The 21,575-nt window shown below is 48.6% G+C and overlaps 1 protein-coding gene across 2 annotated transcripts in view; it reads right to left on the reverse strand.

Annotated features, from left to right (window-relative positions):
- Nucleotides 1-10,452: 10,452 nt before the first annotated feature.
- The window catches only part of GLB1 (galactosidase beta 1), a 90,021-nt gene continuing 78,898 nt past the window's right edge, over nucleotides 10,453-21,575 (reverse strand). For both annotated transcript variants that reach the window (XM_082664719.1, XM_082664718.1), the window contains one exon: nucleotides 10,453-10,987. In XM_082664719.1, the coding sequence (XP_082520845.1) occupies nucleotides 10,745-10,987 (243 nt within the window). In that variant the 3' untranslated portion in view covers nucleotides 10,453-10,744. The remainder of the gene's footprint in view (nucleotides 10,988-21,575) is intronic.

Genomic DNA, 21,575 nt, shown 5'->3' on the forward strand with positions numbered 1-21,575 from the left:
AACAATCAATATCCTCCATTTTAGAAAAATAAAAAGAGGGAGACCTTGTGATTAAGGAAAACTGACTAATGAACCGCAGAGAGAGAATCTAAAAAGCAGGGCTCGCAAGTGAGGTGAGCAGGTGATTGCTCATCCTGATATACCTGCCTATGGAGATGCGCGGTGCTTTGAAGAAGATGCTGTCAGTCCTGGGATGGGAAGCAGAGTTTGCGGTATGAGATGGTTACAAGATAGCATGTGGGAGCCTGCAGAATGTTTGCATTCTTTTGATCACACAGGAGATAAGACAAGCCTATAACTGGAGCCCTGCCAGGCAGGAAAAAGATCTGCACCAAGACTGGACTGTACAACCACCTCTCCATGGTTGCCTTGGTTAGAGGGATTCCTCCTAATTGTAATGACATTGCCACAAAAACATCACATGCAAATAAAGTGAATGGTGGTTCAAGCGGCAGGTTTTGTGGTCTAGCTGGGCTTCTCTTGGGGGAATGACTAAGGAGGAGTTTGAGAGGGTTTGTACAGTCGACAAAGAGTGAGCTTATGAGGGAATGGATTTAAGTTGAAAATAAAAGAACTGTCCTTAAAGTTTATTTATTTATTTGTTTTTGGCTGCGTTGGGTCTTCGTTGTTGCATGCAGCCTTCTTCTAGTTGAGGCGAGCAGGGGCTACTCTTTGCTGAGGTACGTGGGCTTCTCATTGCGGTGGCTTCTCTTGTTGTGGAGCACGGGCTCTAGGCGCGTGGGCTTCAGTAGTTGTGGCTCATGGGCTCTAGAGCTCAGGCTCAATGGTTGTGGCACATGGGCTTAGTTGCTCCGTGGCATGTTGGATCTTCCCGGACCAGGGCTCGAACACGTGTCCCCTGCATTGGCAGGTGGATTCTTAACCACTGCGCCACCAGGGAAGTCCCCCCTTGGAAACTTCTTGAGGGTTGCAGATGTGTTGAGTCTATCACTGAGAAGACTTCCAATTAAGGTGCAACAAGAAGCCCACAGTTTGGGGGCCTTCCTGTTTTCCAAAACTCACTGAGATGATACATAACATGTAACAAGAAAAATTTAAAAGATGGTTGGATACAGGGCTTCCCTGGTGGTACAGTGGTTGACAGTCCACCTGCCGATGCAGGGGACACGGGTTCATGCCCCGGTCCGGGAAGATCCCACATGCCGCGGAGCGGCTGGGCCCGTGGGCCATGGCCGATGAGCCTGCGCGACTGGAGCCTGTGCTCCGCAACGGGAGAGGCCACAACAGTGAGAGGCCTGCGTACCGCCAAAAAAGCAAACAAAAAACCCCAAACCTATTCTTTGTAAAAAAAAAAAAAAAAAAGATGGTTGGATACAAAAGCCACTTTGGAAAATAGCTTGACAATTCTTTGTAAAGTTGAATGTATACGTACCCTGTGATCCAGGAATTCTAGTCCGAGGTATTTACTCAATACAAATGAAGACCTCAGTTCTTAAAAAACTTGTTCAAGAATGTTCACCACATCATACTTGATGGTGAAAGACTGAATGCTTTCCCCTTAAGATCAGGAACAAGACAAGGATGTCTGCTCTCGCCATTTCTATCATAGTGGAGGTTCTGGTCAGGAAAAAATAAAAAAGGCAAGAAAAAGAAATAAAATGCATCCAGATTCAGATTGGAAAGGAACAAGTAAAACTACATCTCTCTGCAGACAATATGATCTTTTATGTGGAAAATTCTAAGGAATCCATAAGGAACACTCTTAGAGCTAATAAATGAGTTCAGCAGATTACAGGATACAAGATCAATATAAAGAAATCAGTTATATTTCTATTCAAATTTAATCTCATCCAGAAACCCTCACGGACACACCCAGAATAATGTTTAACCAAATGTCTGTGGCTTAGCCAAGTTGACACATAAAATTAACCATTACAAGTTGGCTGCATTGGCTTGATTTCACAGGGGCTCTGGGGCATGAATTGTTTCACAGAATTAAGCCCATTTTGAGGCAAAGAGTATGGCCTTTTGTATTCTCATGTTAGTGAGGCATCTTCCTAATTAAGCCAGGAGTAGTTCTCTGGGGTGAAGAACAACCAGGGCTTCCCTGGTGGCGCAGTGGTTGAGGGTCCACCTGCCGATGCAGGGGACGCGGGTTTGTGCCCCGGTCCGGGAGGATCCCACGTGCCGCGGAGCGGCTGGGCCCGTGAGCCATGGCCGCTGAGCCTGCGCGTCCGGAGCCTGTGCTCCGCAACGGGAGAGGCCACAACAGTGAGAGGCCCGCATACTGCAAAAAAACAAACAAACAAACAAAAACAAAAAACAAAAAAAAAGAACAACCAACGCTCACAGCAGGTAAAGGAGGGGTGCAGCAGTGGGCAAAGGCTTCTGGGTAGGGTACCAACAGCCTCCAATACAGAGGGCACCTCAAAATTCCTATATAGGGATGGAGGAGCAGAGAGAGAGAGAGAAACAAATCTTTATAAACAAATAGGAAATCTCCCATTCAAAATGAGCCTGCAATCCAACACTCCTTAGTCCAAGGAAGAAATATAATTCTACAACAATGAACAAGATCAACAATCCAAACGAGCTCACTTGAGATGAACTCAATATAATAAAGTAGAGGAGGAAATACTTCTAAATAAATATGCTGATCCATTCTGAGGAAGTAATAACACCTACTAACAAAGAACAAACGATTCTAAAACATTTACCGGCACCAGATAGGGCTGATCCTACCCAAAGGTGTTAGGAGAGATGTATGTGGGTGTCAACACTAAACTTCCATCTAGAACTGAACTTAACTTCTGTTTTGAGACCCCTGTTCCTCCAAAAGGCGGAGACTTAATCTTAGTCAATTCAGCATTTAACCCACCCCCCTTCCTTCAGTGGCATTCAGTGTCAACAATTTTGGGAAAGGGACTCTGGTCTTTGTCATCTGTTGCTGTCAGCACCTGCTGAAATGCACCTCATCCTGTCTGGGCCTCAACCATCAACCCATGAACTAACCTCCTGAGTTGATCCACTGATCCTTTGGCATTCCTCTTGCAACACTGGAAATGCTCCATTTTCTCCTTTATTCCTCTGTGGCCTCAGAAGACTTAGCAGGGATTTCTGGAGGCTTTGCTACTTCATGCTGCTCTGGCTGGCATGAGACCATCCTTCTGCTCTCCACTGCATGTCTTGCTCATAGGAACCCTTGAAGGGGCCTTGGTCCACGTGCAGACACCCATGCCATGCTGCCTCCACACTTGAGCCATGATGGGGAGCTCAGGGATCTTGCTTCCTCCCCGCAAAGCCCCATTTGCTCAGATCTCAAAACTTTGGTGGGGCTTCTCTTGTGGTTTCCAACTCCAAGGGCTTGGCCATGGGAGGTGGCCATGCCAGAACCCTTCCCAGGAATGCTCCCTGGCATCTGACTTGGCTTTCCTTTTGACTCCTCTCTCTTAGTGCATGGAAGCCTTCTCAGGGGCCCTACCTAAGAAACTGGACCTGAAGGAGAAAGGTGAGAATGTGTCATTTCAGGAATACAGATGGGACATGTGTAATTTTTAAGTTATTAGAAACTCAGAGGTGGGAGTGGACAGAGAAGAGAAGCGAAGATAAACAAGGATGGCCAAGGAATATGGAGCATGGTAGAATGTCTTGTAAAAACTGGAGTGTCTGATATTCAGTACTATCAAGCTTATGCTGTTGCTCTGTAGACTGTCCCTCACCCACATCTCTTAAAACTTCTGTAAAGTTCTAAAGATGAAAGGCCCAATGTGGGTGAGGTTTTGGTGAAACTCAAGGGACTCAGTTCCACATTTGAGTCAAGATACTGCAAAAGACTGTGTGGGATGATGAGCTCGTTCATGAATTGAACTAATTCAGTGGAAGCACAATGTGTAGCCAGAGGAAACCATGAGAAAGGAAGCTCTCCTGGGGTTCACAGAAATCTTGGGAAGGTTTTAAAGACAAATCTCATCTAAATTTTTTAAAGAGAAGGACACCTCAGCTAGCATCTGTGTTAGACACGGCTAAAGGAACACTGAAAACACATGGACCCACTCCCAGTCTGTGAATGTAGACACAGAAGTATTTTTTCATCCAGGAAGCATTGATTGAGGGCTAGATGTGCTGTACTGGGTACCAAGGATACAAGAATGAAAGTCACATGGTACTTGTCATGAAGGCTCTCGGGTCAGCAGTAAACAAATAACAATATTATGAGCTAAGTCCCACAGAAGGAGATGTAACCTGAGCAAGGATTAACAGTCCCTCCACTAATAATTATCAGGGCAACCTAGCTCTTCCATTTCCTTGTCTGCCCCCAAGGCTCACAGAATGTTTGCCAGCCTGGTCCTAATCCGCAAGTCTGAATTTCTGACACAGTGCCCAGGATATTTACTTATGTGTCCTTTGCCTAATTAAATGATGGAAATTCCTCTTCTTCTGTGATTGTTTTTATCATTGGCTATTGCTTCATGAGCATAAGACTACTCTGCAGAAGCTCCATGATAACCACATATTGCAGTTAAGGTGATGGGAGAGTACAGTATTAACAGCAAGTGTCAACAAAACAGGAAATCGCCCATTATCTCAAAAACCTTTGGGTGAGATAATTGCCTCAATGTCCATACTTAGCACGGAAAACAAAAGGCTCTTTTTGGAGGTGGGCATTTGTCCCAAAGAGACAGATGAGATTCTTAGCACATTTAGTGTGAAGATAGATTTTACGAGACATGATGGAGATGGAGGGATTGTGTGGGACATGTTTTCTTCAAGTGTGAGTCGAAAAGAAAAATTCTCCCCTACCATTTTCCATAATAACAGCAATCAAGAAAAGAAAGAAGAAAGAAAGAAAACAAATTATCTAAGTTTCAAGAGTTGAGGAGGAAAACAAGTTCTTGTACTGCAGACTCCTGCAACAGAAGAATTCACCGGACCATGAACCAAGAGCTTTAACCAAAATTTTTAGAAACTGAGACCCGACTGAAATAAAAAGGTGTTTATTTGGGGGTTGTTAGGACTGTAGCCTGGGAGACACAGACTCAAGAAGCACCTGAATTTGTTCCGCCGGACTACAAAATGGGGGAGGCTGATAAAGGCAAAACCCACAAGGTTACCGTCAGTTACGAGAGTTGTTTATCGAGAATTAGAATTGGAGCTAGTGAGAAGTAAGGGTGCTTGTTAAGATTGGTTGGGGTCTGAATATTTCTGGAATTCTCTATTGTCTGTCTAGACGTTGGATCTTTGTAGTTGCTGCTTCCCCCCTGAAGTACCTTCTGTTCTCTTCATTTCTATTCCTTTCTCTTTCTCTTATTCTCCACATGGCTCCACTCCAGGAGGCTTACCCTGACCAATCCCAGCTCCGCAACAGGTCCAGGACTAGATCCGGAATGTTCACAGCACGCTTGTCTTGTCCTTCGAATTGTCTTCCCCACAAACACTGCATCGTCCATTCACACATCTGTGTGCTCCTTGAGGGGCAAGAAATACGTCCTACTCAGTAGCATGGGGTTCAGAGTAAGTACTGAATGAACATTTATTGTATAAATGAAAACACTCCACTCATAGTTAAAGGTGAAGGGCACACCCACCCTAAAAGGGACACGACCTGAACCCCCGGGGAGTCCTCCCTGACACTTCTTGGGATACTTCATGACTTCAAAGGCCATGGAAAAGAGGACAGATGATCCAGAACGGCCCAATTACCTAGATAAAAATCCCATTGCTTAGTAAAAATTAAAGCCAAAGTGAAGTAAATTGGACAGAGTGCACGTCTTGCTCAGGAATCTAAATCCAAAGATAACAAAGAAGGAAACCAGACTTTAAGTGCAGTATACACTCCCATCACCTCACCCTGCCATATACTCTTGCCGGTGGAGGGTCACACAGTGGATTTCTAGTCTATGTTCAGAGTCACAATTCCCCTTTCGGTAATACCTGGTGGGACCCCTAAAGGCCAGTAATCTGCAAAAGAGACAAAAGAATCCAACTCATGAACACAGGCTAAACATACCCACTCTGGAGCAAGCACAGTGCTTTGCCAACGGGACCTCGGACCAAGGGTGAAGGGATTCAATTCATGCTCACCGGCTTCTCAGACTTTAGTGGGATGGACGTAAATCCACAAAAAGGACGCTCTAGAATTCCTTCCTGGAACACGCCCTCTCGGAACCTGGCTACTGAAGGCATAGAGAAGGCCATGGATGGAAGCTTTGGTTGACAATCCTAGCTGAGCTCAGCCTTCAGACATCCCAGCCCAAATGCCGTCTGGAGTGAAGGAACCTCCAGACGATTCCAGGACCCAGCAGAGGTCGCAGATGTCATGGAAGAGACAAGCCATCCTGCTGTGCCTGTCCCAATTCCTGATCCATGGAATCATGTACATCACAAAATAGTTTTTTATGCCACTTATGCAAATGTATTGAAGCAGTTTGATGTGTAGCAACAGACCACGACCAGTGTGGCATGCAGTGATGGGAAATGCCCTTTGGATTAGGAATTCAAGGTGTTGGCACCAGAAAGTTGCTTAAGTTTTGAGAACAGGTGAACAGAGGCCTTAAGGAAGTGGAGGACCCTGAGGTCTACACTGAGGTTTCTGAAGTCCATGCTGGATTTCAAGTGTTTTCTGTAGGCACAGGCTTCTCCCAGCAAGGCCAGGCTAGTGCTGGAGGGTCCTGATGGATGAAGCACCTTCACCCTTTCTGTGGAGCCTCCCCCCTCTTTTCTGGTCTGGGTCCATGTTTGATACTAGACTGTCTCCTTGGCTTTGCGTCCTTCAGCCAAGCACGGCGCCCGGTCAGAAGAGCCAAGCTGTTGAACTGAACACAAGGAGCTCCAGGGAAAGGATGGTGTCTCCTGGTGGCTTTTCTTCCCTGCCCATCCCTCAGGTTTCCAGATGATCGGTTACCTGCTTCTGTGGAGGAATGTGGTGGCAAAGAATGCAATTAGCCTTCAGGAAGCCCCTGCTCCATGGCAAGTGCCCTATGAGGCGCTTTTATGATTATTGCCTTTGATGTAAAAACTCCACAAGTGGGGACCCCACATAGGAGGTGAGGAAATGGGGGCTTAATAAGCGAATCACTTCCTTGAGACCACGTCGATGGTGAGTGATGGCGCGGGCGCACGCACCTGCGTTTCTGCCCCCAGCCTGTCCTGTTTCACTGGGGCGGGGGTGGGGTGGGACAGTGCTGCCGGCCTGAGAGCTCAGAGGCCTGGGCTTCTGGGCGGTTCCTCACATGTGGAAAACCCCTGGGGGTACAGAGCAGCTGTCTGCTGAGGAATCAGTTGAGAATCTTCCCTGGGCTTTTATAGACAACAGAGGGCTGCAGGGTGTCTAGTTAGCAAAACTCAGGACCCGAAGGCTGAAGGGCAGGGGACAACCTGGGAGGTTCCCTCCTGGGAACGTGCTCAGTCAGACCAAGAGCAGAGGCTGGGCTTAACCCAGAACTGCCTCAGCCTGTATCTGGACACCGACTGGACTTTCCTCACAGCCCACGAGCTACTAGGCCACCCGAGCCGTCTCTTCTGCCACAGACCAGACAGACTCCCTCAGAGCATTGACTGAAAAAGTGATTTCAGGAAATGACTTTTATGCTCATAAGGCAAGAAACAAAGACCACACAAGATCATTTCCTATGTGTGTCATCTGACAGAAGACCTATCGCTTGTTGGGGAAACAATGAAAAAAACCCAAACCCGGATGAACACGAAACAATTTCATTCTGAATAAACTGGATTTGCTGAGAAATAACAATGGACTGACTGAAAGACAAAAAGAGAGAGACACTGAGTAGCCTGACACAGAGCAGGATAAAGAGACAGAGGGCACAAACTCCAGTGCCACAGCGCTCCACCCAGGGGGACTCTGTCCCTTCTTCATCCCTTCCTTGCCTCAGACGAGATCTTCTGAAATTGTTTAGCAGTTTCTTAAAAAGTTGGACATACATTTATCATGTGACTAAACAATTCTACCCCTAGGTGCCTACCCAAGGGAAAGGAAAACAGTTGACCACACGAAGAGCTGTGCATGGAAGCTCAGGTCAGCATTATTCATGAGAGCCCCGAACTGGAAACAATCCAAATGCCCATAACCGACAAATGGATGTCCATACATGGAATGCTCCTCAGCAGAAAAAAGGAAGAAATTTCTGATCACGCTACAACATGGGCAAACCTCAAACACATCATGCTGAGGGAAAGGAGTCAGACGCGGAAGACTTCATATTGTGATCCCAGTTCCATGAAATCCTGACAAACGGCAAAATGACAGTGATGGAAAACAGATTCGCGGTTCCCTGAAGTAGGGTGGAAATGAAGATCTTCTGCACTACAGAACCTTCTGGGGTGGAAGAAGTGTTCTAAAACTGGATTGTGATGGTGGTTTACACCTGTGTGAGTTTAGTAAAACTCATCAAACTGAGTGAATTTTACGGTATGTAAATCACACTTCAATAACTCTGTTCAAAACAAGAGGTTCTGCAGGTTGTGCAGATCGGGGGAACATCTAAGCCAGGGGTACCAAGGAAAAGGCCACGATGTTCACAAGGATGGCTGAAAATATGGTAACGTTCCAGGAACGTCAGTGTTATGGTTGGGTTAGCTCAGGCCTGCTCAGAAAGCTTTGACATATTAAAACCAGCTTAAGATACATTTAATATAAAAGGTTTACACAGCAGGCAATAAAGGTGCTGCCCTTATTATTTTCAGAGGTAGCACCCTTCCACAGAGTTAAGAAATCAGGAATGATGGAAGGGGCATTGTATTTTAAGAACAACATTATAGAAGATGAAATGTATGCCCCTGAGAGGCAGTACAGAGAGTTGGATAGGTTTGGGTAAGAGTCCACGGTGGTACCATTTGTGTGTATCAAGATTCTGTTTTCTAGAACATGACATCCTGGACAAGGGTGAGAACCCTAAAAGATTCCCTCACATGAACCAGACAAAACACTCTGGCTTTGGACAGAGACAGACCAGATTGGAATCCAACTCCAGCTCTCGCTGACGTTTAAATGTTTTCATCTGTGAAGCGGGTTTACCGCTGCCTATCGTAGGGTGCAGTTCTGAATATCGGATGAGAGAATGGAAGGGAAATGTACGCTCTGACGCGGTGGTTTCACTCCACTGCCTGAGCCTCTGGAGACTCCACGACAGGGAATCTCTGGGAAGGGGACGTGAAATGTACCAATGTACGTAAGGCTTTAAAAGGAATGGTCTCACATCTTCCCAAAACGTGTCACTAGGCACAGTTCTTGAGTATCGTTTTCTAAGTTTTCAGTAACTTAGTAGTGGAAGAAAGAGTGATGCAGTGAGGCTGTGTGTGCAGGTAGCAACCCCTTCACCCTGTGGTCTGCCCAGTATCCAAAGGATGCAGGACATCCAGCAGAAGATGCTATGGAAGACAGTCCTGAGTTAAGTTCTGGTCTGTCTCAACTCATACTTGCCTCGGGCAGTGGCTCAACCAGAGTTTCCAAACTCCCTGTTGAATCCCAGACAGTCATCACTGATGTCTAGGAGACCGAGAAAAACACACTCCCGTAAAAGGTGTTGTAGATGAGCATCAGAAATTTTTCCTTTCTTCCTCCCTTCAAAAAATGTACATCTTCTCTGTACAAGATTTAAAATACAGGTAAGCAAAAAAGAAAAGGTAAACAATTTCTCAAACACCCACCACCCAGATATGCTCATACTGACAATTCTGTTTATGTTGCTGTGGTCCTCTCCTGTGGGAACATGAGCATGTGTCGATATATGACGAATGCAATGTGTGTCTAGACACCAGAGCCAGACCACCGGGGTTCAAACCGTATCTCTACCACTTGTAGACGTGTGACCTGGTAAATCGGGGAAGAGGACAATACGTTCCTCTGAGTCCTTGTGGGGGAGGAGTGGATTGAATATACAGTATGCTCAGAACTGGGCGTAGTGGAGGACAGTGACCAAGGACTGAGAGCAGGATGCCCCGGGCAGGACATGCATCTCACACAACGCCTGGTCTCTGCATGTCCACGTGTGTTCACGTGTCTACTGACGTTGAACAGGCCTGGGCTGAATGTGTGCATACATGCAGCTCTTATGTCTAAACACACAAAATGGGATCCAACTGAAGGCAACCTGCTTTTTTAACACCACTTACCATGATCTGCGTCACCACTTTAGTGGCTCTGGGGTCTCCTACTGTACAGATGCACCATCCTATCTACGCTCTCCAACTGTCAATCCTTTGCATAATTATTTGGAGTTGTGTTTAAAGGCTCACCTAGTAGATATCACAGAGATTTGAAAGGAAGTCAAATAAAGATCAGAAAAGCAACAGTCCACTAGATCAAAACAAGACTATTTTCTACTCCTTTGAACCAACCTCAAGTTAGTGAAGTGGCTTATTCAGCCCACTCAAGTCTAGTTATGATTTAAATCAGAACCTATAATTTAATACCTGCTCAACATTAAAAACAGTAAGATCATTTGAATACAAATTTTATTTAATAAAAAGACTACATGATTTGTACAAAATAAAAATCGGGAACACCTTGAACGCTTCCATTCCAACTCTGCAAATGCCTCTGTGTGTTGCTGGGCTACCACCCTCACCCTACGTCCACGCAGCCAGACAGGGGTGCGTCAGGCACCGCCAGGCTGTAGGGAAACCTCAGGTGAGAACACACCTAACCTATTTTCCAGTCAAACTCTCCAGTGAATGCTGACCTTCCAAGGGGCATGTGAGGTATGAGCAAGGCTAGAATTCCGAAGGGTCACAGTCCTTATCATCACACATGGTCCAGTCACGAGTCTTAGTGTTGGTCTGCAGGGACACGGCTGTGGGTCTTGGCTGCCCCGAGCACCGGCCTGTCCACGAACTCCACAGTGCACAGTTCTGGGCCACCGTCCCCACAGGGCGCACGCTCTAGCTCCAGCACGATGACGGTGTTTGGGGCCGAGGTCACCAGGATGTGCTGCGGCACGAACAAGGTCATCTGGGGGCCCCGTGCTGGCCAGTAGCGGCCAAGGTTAAAGCCATTAATCCACACCTGACCCTGGAGAGAGAGAAAACCATCAACCCAGCTGCACTGACCACCCTGGGGAGTGCGAGAGCCTTGGTGCGAGGGGGCCAGGGCGGGGAGGCAGGCAGTGTCCCCAGAAAGGAATTCTCCTGCCACAGGTCAGGCCCAGAGCCAGGCCAGGCCAGCGTGGGGTCCAGCATCCTGCTGAGATGTCCAGCCAAGTCGGGCAGGGGCTGGGTGGGAGAAGCCACAAAAGCTGCCCCTGGTACCCACCCTGCTTCAGGAAGAGATGTGTCTGGTCTCTTTGACTGGCTTCAGCACCACACATGTCATCACTGGATGACACTGGATGACAAATCCAAGTTACTGGATTTCGTCCTGGGTCCAGGGCGGGGTAGGGGTCAGGTGCCTGTCGGCACACACCAGCCTCTGCCTGGCGCCTCTGTAGGCAGCTGCCTCCCTGCCTCCTCAAGGAGACGAGCTTTCTCTCTTTATTCTCCCCTCCTCCAGGCAGGTGGTGACCTCGCTGCCTCTGTGCACGAGATAAGCACGGGGCCTGCAGCCTGGGACACACAGGTCCTCTAGAAGGATGTGAAGGTCGCGGAGGGAGAGATGGGGGCCGCCCAGGCGGGTGTCTGTGTTCCTGCTGTGTTTTGGCAGTTTTCACACCAGCATCAGAGTGAGAGTGGGGACTTGCTTCAAGGAGCAGAGGGGATCCTACATGCTGCAAAGACGACTTCCGTGAGTAGGAGAAGCTGCTTCCACCACAAAACTGAGAGGGAGGAGAAAGTCCTCAGGAATAGGGACCAGGCGCAGGTGTGTCTGCACAGCCTCTAGGCAGGAGCTAGGATTTGCTCACAGGTGGGACTTAGCAGTTGGATGAATAGATGGCACCTTCTGTTACACAGAAAGAGAGCAAAGGAGGGGAGATCTCACACACACGACAGAGCAAGTGGGGAGAGACAGAATACGTGGGAGAGGATGGGGGAAGGAAGGAAGAAGGAAGGGAGGGAGGGAGAAGTATAAAAATCGCTCCCACGGTGGCCCACATGTATTGGGGGACACCCTGGAGGAGGCCCAGTCCTGGCTGCCACCTGCAGCCCCGACCCAGCTGCAGAGCTACTCAGTTCTCACCTGGTTAACCCCAGGTGTCCCCTCAATGTCAGCTTCCTACCTGGGTTCAAACCTTACTCCTGCCACTTGCTGGCTGTGTGACATTGGGCGGGTCCCCACTCTGGTACTCGGGGACAGTGAGGGTGGGAGGAGGCAGTGCCTGGCCCGTGGTCAGCGTGGCATGGCAGCACCCCTCACACCAGCACAGTGAAAAGACCTTGGCCTCCACAGGTCCACGAAAGGAGGCCAGTGATGGAAAGCCACCTGTCTGTTGGGATAAGTCATTTAGAAAAAGGGTGACAGATTCACAATTCTCAGAATTATTTTACTCTTGTTTTTACCACGGGATATGCTATCTCGATCCATCCTGAAGGTACACGCAACGACAGCCTCACCAGGTTTTATCAGTTGAAGATCTGGCAGCGCCCTGTTTCCGCAGTATTAGAGAACAGCAGAACTTGACTTTTGCGGTCGAGGGGGAACGATGGGCTCCAAGGGGGAGTGCGAGAGGGCTCGGTGAGTAGCACACAAGGGCTGGCCTGGACGACAGGGGCTCCACACTGCATCCCAGCCACGGCCATGCTGAGGGTCAGTCCCTTCTAAGATGCTACCCCCTCACATCCCTCGTGCTGCACCGGGCATGTCCACCTGGAAGCTGGGGACCGGGTCCCGAGTCCCCTGTGTCGGTTATTGGGACCTGGGAGCGCAGGGTGGAAATAGGCTCCCCTGGCTCCCTCCAGGGTTAGGGGATGCAACTCACCCGGGCAAGGAGACAGGGTGCAGCGAGCAGGGGCCCTGGGAGCAGAACGCTCCCCGAGCAAGGAGTAACTTGCTTGACACTGGAAGGTGGAAGGGAGCCGGGACACTGCTGGGGGTTTTCACGGTTAAACGAGGAACTGACAGAACCAGGCACCTGTGGGCTCAGCTCACCCTTGGTCCAGGTCCAGCTCATCCTCCTAAACGCTGCCCTGCCAACCAACAGTGCAGTAACTGCACAGACAACAGCCCCAAAGGCCTCCCGTGAGCTTCCCAGGGTACCACTTGCTTCTGGGAGTCCCCAGAGAAGCCGACTGGACCAAATCGGGAGGGTGATGAGCGTTTCTGCCTTTGATTGTCTGGTCCTTCTTCCAACTTTCACTTCTCCAGCTACCCCCATGTTTCTGGAAGGTTCAACTCCCACTAGCGAACACTCGTGGTGGCCCCACTTCCCAGACTACTCTGTGACCGAGGGATGTAACCCGCAATTGTCACTCCTAGCTGCACATCAAAGGTGATACAATTTTTCTCCTGATTCTCCTTCATTTGCGCGATCTGTTCTAGTTATTCTTTTTTTTGTTTTTTTTTTTTTTTTTTGCGGTATACGGTCCTCTCACTGTTGTGGCCTCTCCCGTTGCGGAGCGGGCGCGCAGGCTCAGCGGCCATGGCTCACGGGCCCAGCCGCTCTGTGGCATGTGGGATCCCCCCGGACCGGGGCACGAACCCGCGTCCCCTGCATCGGCAGGCGGACTCTCAACCACGGCGCCACCAGGGAAGCCCTGTTCTAGTTATTCTTTTCTCCAGCAAATTATCACCTGTGGCCTATTTTAAGCCTTCAGCTCCCACGTGGACTCTTTTATTGGCTGTGTGCCACACCGTGTGGGATCTTAGTTCCCTGACCAGGGATCAATTTCGTGCCCTCTGCAGTGAAAGCGTGGAGTCTTAATCACTGGACTGCCAGGGAAGTCCCTGGACTCTGTCTTTTAACTTGCCCAAGTGACTCCAACACATAGGCATCCTGCCTGGCACCTTCCCCCCAACTTTCCCAAAACCCAGGGTTACACTGTCTTTGGTTTTGGTTAATTCTCCAAAGCTATGAAAGTCTTCAGGACAAACTTCCCCTCTACTCTCAGTCCTTAACAGAATGGACATTTGATGAAGCCTGTGATGGCTTGGTTGCCCTTCCAAGAGAGAGGAATGAAGGATTGGGAAAGCACAGGTCGTGGTACACAGCTCCGAGGCATCGCTGGTCAACGGAACTGTCTGCAGAGATGGAGAGCTCGGCGACGCCGTGTGCCCTGACAGCGGCTCCTGAGCACCTGCGGTGTGGCTGGTGTAAGGAACTGAACCTTCACTTTGCATTAATTCAAATGTAAGCGTAAAAGAGCCACACGTGGTCAGTGGCTGCCGTGCTGGGCAGCACAGCTGAGCTGAGCGAACGGCCGTCACTCCATCATCAGTCCGGTGTCCCCGCTCCTCTCCACCCTCATGGCCAGTCCTCCAGAGCACGTCCCAGGCAGCGCTGACCCAGCCTCCTGCAGCTGCCCCCCCAGGTTGGCCCCCGGACTTCCTCTAACTCTAGATACCAGGCTGCACACAGCAGCCACATAAAAATAAGACAATTTTCACATGTTTCTGCTTCTAATCTCCTGAGTGGCCAACAGGCACATCCTCTCACCCTTGCTCCCAGCTCCCCACTTCCCCACTCCGCACGCCAAGCTTGCTCACCTGTGCACCAAGCATCCCCTGCGCCTGCAAGAGTGTCCCTCACACCTGAAGCCTTCAGATCCCTCAAGTCTCCACCCCATCATCACCTCCTCGGAGAGAAGGAGCATGTCATCCCCTCCTCGATTCTGGGCCTTCCATTCCATCACTCACTCTCCCTTTAATTTCTTTCTTCTAGTTACTGTCAGTGTTTGAAATTTTGGTCATTTGTCTCATTACTGGTTTATCAGCTATTTCCAGCAGAGACTCTATGAAGGAAAAGGTTGAGTCTGTCTTGTTCAGAGAGAGCTTCTCAGCACCTAGCAGAGAGACATTCAATATACACCAGTGTTGACTCAGTAAATAACACTGGAGGATAATTCTGCCTGGGGAGAGACTCAGCCCTACTCAAAGATACTTCATGCCCCTCCACTCTCAGCTTAAGAATTTTAGAGAATACTGCTTACTGGAAGAACAATGCAATATTTGCTTTCCCCTTGATTAACACTTTAAAAGAGTCAAACTTAAAAAAAATCGATTTTAAAAAACATATACACTCTGGGACTTCCCTGGTGGCACAGTGGTTAAGAATCCACCTACCAATGTAGAGGACACGGGTTTGAGCCCTGGTCCAGGAAGATCCCACATGCCCCGGAACAACTAAGTCCGTGTGCCACAACTCCTGAGCCTGCGCTCTACAGCCCACAAGCCACAACTACTGAGCCCACATGCCTAGAGCCCATGCTCCGCAACAAGAGAAGCCACTGCAATGAGAAGCCAGTGCACCGCAATGAAGTGTACCCCTGCTCGCATAACTAGAGAAAGCCGTGCACAGCAACGAAGACCCAACGCAGCCAAAAACAAATAAATGAAATAAATGAACTTATAAAACAAACAAACAAACATATACACTCTGATATTTATTTATTTATTTTTTGCAGTATGTGGGCCTCTCACTGTTGTGGCCTCTCCCATTGTGGAGCACAGGCTCCGGACACGCAGGCTCAGCGACCACGGTTCACGGGCCCAGCCACTCCGCGGCATGTGGGATCTTCCCGGACTGGGGCACGAACTCATGTCCCCTGCATTGGTAGGTGGACTCTCAACCACTGAGCCACCAGAGAAGCCCTACACTCTGATTTTTGTTTCTTTTTTAAAAGTAATGCTGAAATTATTGGTGGAGGGGAGAGTAGGCACATGTGATCTAGAAGTAGACACACTCTTTTTTTTTTTTTCTTTTGGCCGCTCCGTGCAGCTTGTAGGATCCTAGTTCCCCGACCAGGGATCAAATTCATGCCCCCTGCAGTGGACGCACGGAGTCCTAACCACTGGACTGCCAGGGGAGTCCCTAAAAGTAGACATACTCTTAATTAATACAGGGAGCCTCACTGAGGTGGAGCATCTGTGGAGTGAACCCAGTGGCTTCTGGGGCTTCCTGTGGTTGTCCCAGCCGAAATATCTCCATGACAAAGGCTGACTTTCTCTGACCACGGCTTGACCCCTGGCTGACTCCAGCTCTCTGCTATTATCACCAAGGTGGTAATAGTTCCAATGATGGATAGGAAGTGCCTGACCTACTCTGTGTTGTCAGACAGACATGTGTCTGCTTGTCTGTTTTAAATTCTCTAGATTAATAGAACCCTCTGATAAGAACGCAAAGCAAAAGAGTCAATCCTGGGGCTTCCCTGGTGGCGCAGTGGTTGAGAATCTGCCTGCCAATGCAGGGGACACGGGTGTGAGCCCTGGTCTGGGAGGATCCCACATGCCGCGGACCAACCAGGCCCGTGCGCCACAGCTGCTGAGCCTGTGTGTCTGGAGCCTGGGCTCCGCAACAGGGGGCCGCGACAGTGAGAGGCCCGTGCACCGCGATGAAGAATGGCCCCCGCTCACCGCAACTAGAGAAAGCCCTCGCACAGAAACGAAGACCCAACACAGCCAAAAATAAATAAATAAATAAAAGAGTCAATCCTGGTTTAAGTCATAGCTTTAAAGTTTTCAGATGTGGTCAGGAGTTCCTTTAGCAACACCAAACTTGGGTTGAATGTCGACTCTGTCCTACTCTGGAAAAAGATATTTAGACACTTGGAGGACTTAACATGGAAAAGACAAAGTTTCATTTCTCTAGAAATGAAGGCTCTCACCACACACAATTCATGAGTATTTATGGTGCCAACTTGGGAGGGAAAAAAAACGGGAAAAAAAGGGTAAAATAGTGAGAGATAAGACACTAAATAAACCTCCATGAAGTATACAGGGGAAAAACAAAATCTCCCCTTCCTTCAGACCCCAAGGGGGTCTGTAGTTGATGCAAATCCTTTGCTTCCTCCTTGGTCTTAAGAGTAAAAATGTTAAAGAACTTTATGGTTTCTCTGTATTTTGGGACGGACCCAGATAGAATCGAAGCCATGAAAACACAGAATATTAGCCTAAAAGATGAGTCACTTCCTCCTCTCAGCAAACCCCAGAGATAAATTCCTTCCTTCTCAACTCCCCCAGAGTGCCACCATTGCTTGATCTTTTTACGGAGCATCTCACCTAACGACAGTCATCACGCGTTCTCACGCGCCTGGAATGAGGCTAGGAACTGGGGAGTGAAAACCACCTCCAGGCAGCCGTATACTATTTGTCACAAAGTCCATGCACTAAAATTTGTAGGAGACCCTCCTTCACTCAGAGCCTATTTACTCCTGTTTACACACAATTCTTACAAGTTTTGTTACTAAATTAATATATATTTGTGCAAAGGAGTCTGATTATGTAGTTTCCAAGTTCACAGGACTTGTGACTAGAAACAACGAATGAGGTGGAAATAGTAGATTTTGTCGGGGGTAAGAATAACTGTAAATCAGGCCAAAAAAAGTTGAAAAAAATCATCAAATTCAGAATGAAAGTAGGGTCAAACCTTGCTAAGACTTTACGGCAGACTGCAGAAATAGCCACAATTCTGTGCAGCTTCTCCTATCAGGAGGTAGAGTCTGTTTCTCCATCCCTTGGATGGGGCTGGCCTAGTGACTTGTTTTGGGCAAAGAACATGGAAGAAGTGACATGTGAATTCTGACTTGGGTCTTAAGAAACCCTGCACATCTGCCTTCTTTCTTTGAACCCTGCCAGTCACCGTATGAACAAGCCAGGGCTGGCTTGGTGGGTGATGAGAGAGATGTGGACCAATCTCTGTGGCCTCAGCAGACGGCCAGCCAGCCCCCAGGAGGAGGGCCTCCTCTCTGACTAGAAGGCCCTGCCCATCTGAGACCAGCAGAAGAACCACCACCCAGTCTACCAACACTCCAAATCAGGACCTAAATAAATGGTTTTGGTTTGAAACCACTAAGTTTGGGGTGGTTTGTTAAGCAGCAAAAGCTAACTGATACACAGCTCCACGGCCTCAAGGTACAGTAGCATGCTGCTTTTTAGTAAAGTAAATGATGTCACTGAACCCGATTTAGCAAGAGTAGGATCATCCTCTACTAGTCAGTTCCTCTTTCACTAATCAGTCACCAAATCCCGTTAGGGCTACCTCTGTCGTGTCCGTGCCTCTCTCAGGGTTGTTGTTAAGTCATAGTGAGAGGACACAGGTGAGCACTCAGCACAGTGGCTGGTGTGCAGGGAGTGCTCCATGATGAGTCAGCTGGTATTATTTCCCACAGCTGGGCCCCCTCTCCATCCCCCCCCGCCACCCACCACTGCTGCACTAAAGTCCAGCTTCCTTCCTTGTCCTTGGACCACTTCTCCTGCAGAAGAGTAGGTTTCAGGGGAATGAGGAGGAAGGGTCTGTCTTATATGTATCGGGTGGGAGGTGCCTCTGAGGCCTCCGGTAGCTGGTCCACCCTGGTGCTTGGACGTGGTGTTCCCGGTCCTCAAAAGTGGTGAGTTGGAGCTGAAAATTTGGGTGTTACCAGCACATCTGAGGATGACCTCCCATGAAAATGTAAGAAGAGGGCCCAGGATCAAGTCCTGAGAACTGAAACACAGACACAGAAAGAGAAGCCTGAGGAGGAATGAAGATGGGGAGGGAAACCAGAAGTTTGGTCACAGACGTCAGGATAGCTTCAAGGGAGGGAGTGGTTACCTATGTCAGATGTTACTTGCCAAGATGTTAAGTGAGAAATGTCTGGGGTGTCACTATGTGCGTGTTGGTGGCCTCGGCGGGGACAGTTTCCGAGGAGTGTGGGAGCAGAGTTCCTCCCCATCGTCCTCCACTCAGAGTCAGTTCTACAGGTTGGGTCCTTTCCTAACAGCCCCAAGCCTGGGACAGGCACCAAAAGCACACCTTTAACTTACATTGTACCCCACCTCCCCATCTGTACAGAATTATCCGTATAGACTCAAGACTGACAGGTCTTCTAGAGTATGGCCATCGGGTCTGGAAACAGAGATGACAATATTGCATTGTACTGAGTGAAGCTTTCCTTTTTGCTGTGTTGCGGGCTTTGGTGGCCAAGAGCAGACAGCTCCTCTTGGATGAACAGGAAGTACTTGAGACTGAACATGCTCAACATAGGGCCTCCGGTCCCCACCTGTGCTGCTCAGTCACCCCTCTCAGAGGCTGACAGCTCCATCCCTCCAGTTGTGTAGGCTCCAAACTCTGGAATCCTGCTTCTGAACAACCAGCTGTAAGCTGGGGGTTCCCACGCACCCCTCCTCAGGTTCAATAGTTTGCTAGAATGGCTCACAGAACACAGAAAAACATTTTACAGATATTTATGGGCTTATTATAAAGGCTACAACTCAGGAATGGCCAGATGGAAAAGATTCGTAGGGCAAGGTAGGAGGGTGGCTGAGCTCCCAGCCCTCTCCAGGTGCACCTCCTGTCCAGGTGTACCTCCCACCCAGGTGTACCACCCAGCACTTGAATGTTTTCACCAACCCAGAAGCTCCCCGAATCTTGTTGTTCTAGAGTTTTTATAGAATTCCATCTCCAGTCCCCCATGTTGGCTTTAGAGATTGGGGGTGGGGCTGAAAGTTCCAACCCTCTAATCACATAATCTTTCTGGTGACCAGGCCTCCGGATAGGCCTGGTCACCAGAAAGACCAATTGATTAGAGAGCTGGAAATTTCAAAGGCAAGATGCAAAAAAAGAGTCTCAAAATAGAAGGGATTTCTGTCAGCTCTTTGTTATAAATTCTTTTATTTCGTGATTTTTTTTACATCTTCAAAGAGGGAATGTTTGCCTTTAAAGAATAAAATTGCTTTTTGTCCGTATTCTATGTTGATTCTTAACATTCAAAGTTTAATTCTGGTAGAGGAAAAGCGGGAAGTTATCCCACCCCTCTCATTGCCAGGCTTTGCTAGGCACCCAGATGTACTGCGAGTGGTAAAAAAATGCAGGAAGGCTACACAGGATATTCACGTGAGATTATCCACACGCATCTGAAGGAGAGATAAACAGCACACACGTCACTGCAGCGGCAGAGCACGACATCTTAGGTCTGGCACATCTGACCCAGCTGGAGCACTGAAGAACAGTGGGGAGTTTGCATCAGACGAGAGCTCTGTGCGGACAAAGCGCTGGCCTGTGTCTCTGGGATGGAGCAAAACATGCCTGACCGCTTCCCACTGAAATCCCAGTTGACATTCGGGCATTTAACGAGAAAGCCACATCTGACTTAAGAAAGGCTGAGTAATCAGAAGTGATTTTTTTAATCTCCTGAATCACCCTTATCAGTGACTTCATTCACTCCACCAAGGTAGTTTCTCTACAGCAAGTGAATAGCAAAGTCAAGAGGCTGGGACAGGGGCCTGACAGGGCCTCCCTGCTGGAGATGGATGGAGCGGGGTTAGTGCCTGGAGGCAGAGCCTTGGAAACGGCCCAGGGTTCAGGCAGTCCATCCCCAACGCACCCCCAGATCTGCCAAAGTGCTCATTCTCCCCAAGTCAGAACTCTATGCCCTGTCGGGAGTGGGATCTGTCTGCTCTGCATCTGCTGATCATTCAGAACCTCAGGAGCTGGTCCAGGACTGTCCTTGGCAACAGGGACCACTGCTCGCTGGAAAATAACAGAAAACACACATGCTCTGTCCTATGTATGATACACGTATGTCCTCTGACCTTCAGACCCGTGCAACCCAGGTCCACAAAGCCTGTGGATGGACCTTTTTGCAGGTGTGTGTGTAAAGCTTTATTGAGTTATAATTCACATATCATACAATTCCCTCATTTCAAGTGTACAATTCAGTGGTTATTAGTTTACTACAGAGCTACGCAACTATCACTCTGAAGAGAAATGCTGCACTCTTTAGTATTTACTCCCCATCTCCCCCCAATACCCCCTTCTCCCTGCTCTAGGCAACCACTGATCTTCCCATATCTAGAGATCTGCCTGTTCTGGACATTTCTTTTTTTCTTTTCTTTCTTTTTTTGGCTGTGTTGTGCGGCATGCAGGATCTTAGTTCTGCGACCAGGGATGGAACCTGTGCCCCCTGCCGTGGAAGCGTGGAGTCCTGACCACTGAACCTCCAGGAAAGTCCCTGTTCTGGACATTTCATATACATGCAATTATACTGTATGTATGGTTTGTGACTAGCTTTTTTCACTGCACATGTTTTCAAGGCTCATCCATGTTGTAACATCAATAAGTATTTTATTTATTTATTTTCATTGCCAAATAATTTTCCATTATGTGAGTAGACCAGATTTTGTTTATGCATTCATTAGCTGATGGGCATTTGGGTTTTTTGACCTTTTGGTTGATTTTGGATAATTTTGGATACTACTGCTGCGAACATTTGTGTACTCATTTTTTTTTTTTTTTGCGGTACGCGGGCCTCTCACTGCTGTGGCCTCTCCCGCTGCAGGGCGCAGGCTCCAGACACGCAGGCTCAGCGGCCATGACTCACGGGCCCAGCCGCTCTGCGGCATGTGGGATCTTCCCGGACCGGGGCACGAACCCGCGTCCCCTGCATCGGCAGGCGGACCCTCAACCACTGTGCCACCAGGGAAGCCCTGTGTACTCATTTTTGATCGGACATATAAATTAGATGGGCTTCTGGGGTTCCAAACCCCTTGACACATTCATAAATATTGTGTGTACACGTACTTTTCAAGCATGACG

The sequence above is a fragment of the Grampus griseus genome (genome assembly GCF_964374135.1).
Source record: "Grampus griseus genome assembly, chromosome: 10".
In the NCBI taxonomy this organism is placed as follows: Eukaryota; Metazoa; Chordata; class Mammalia; order Artiodactyla; family Delphinidae; genus Grampus; species Grampus griseus.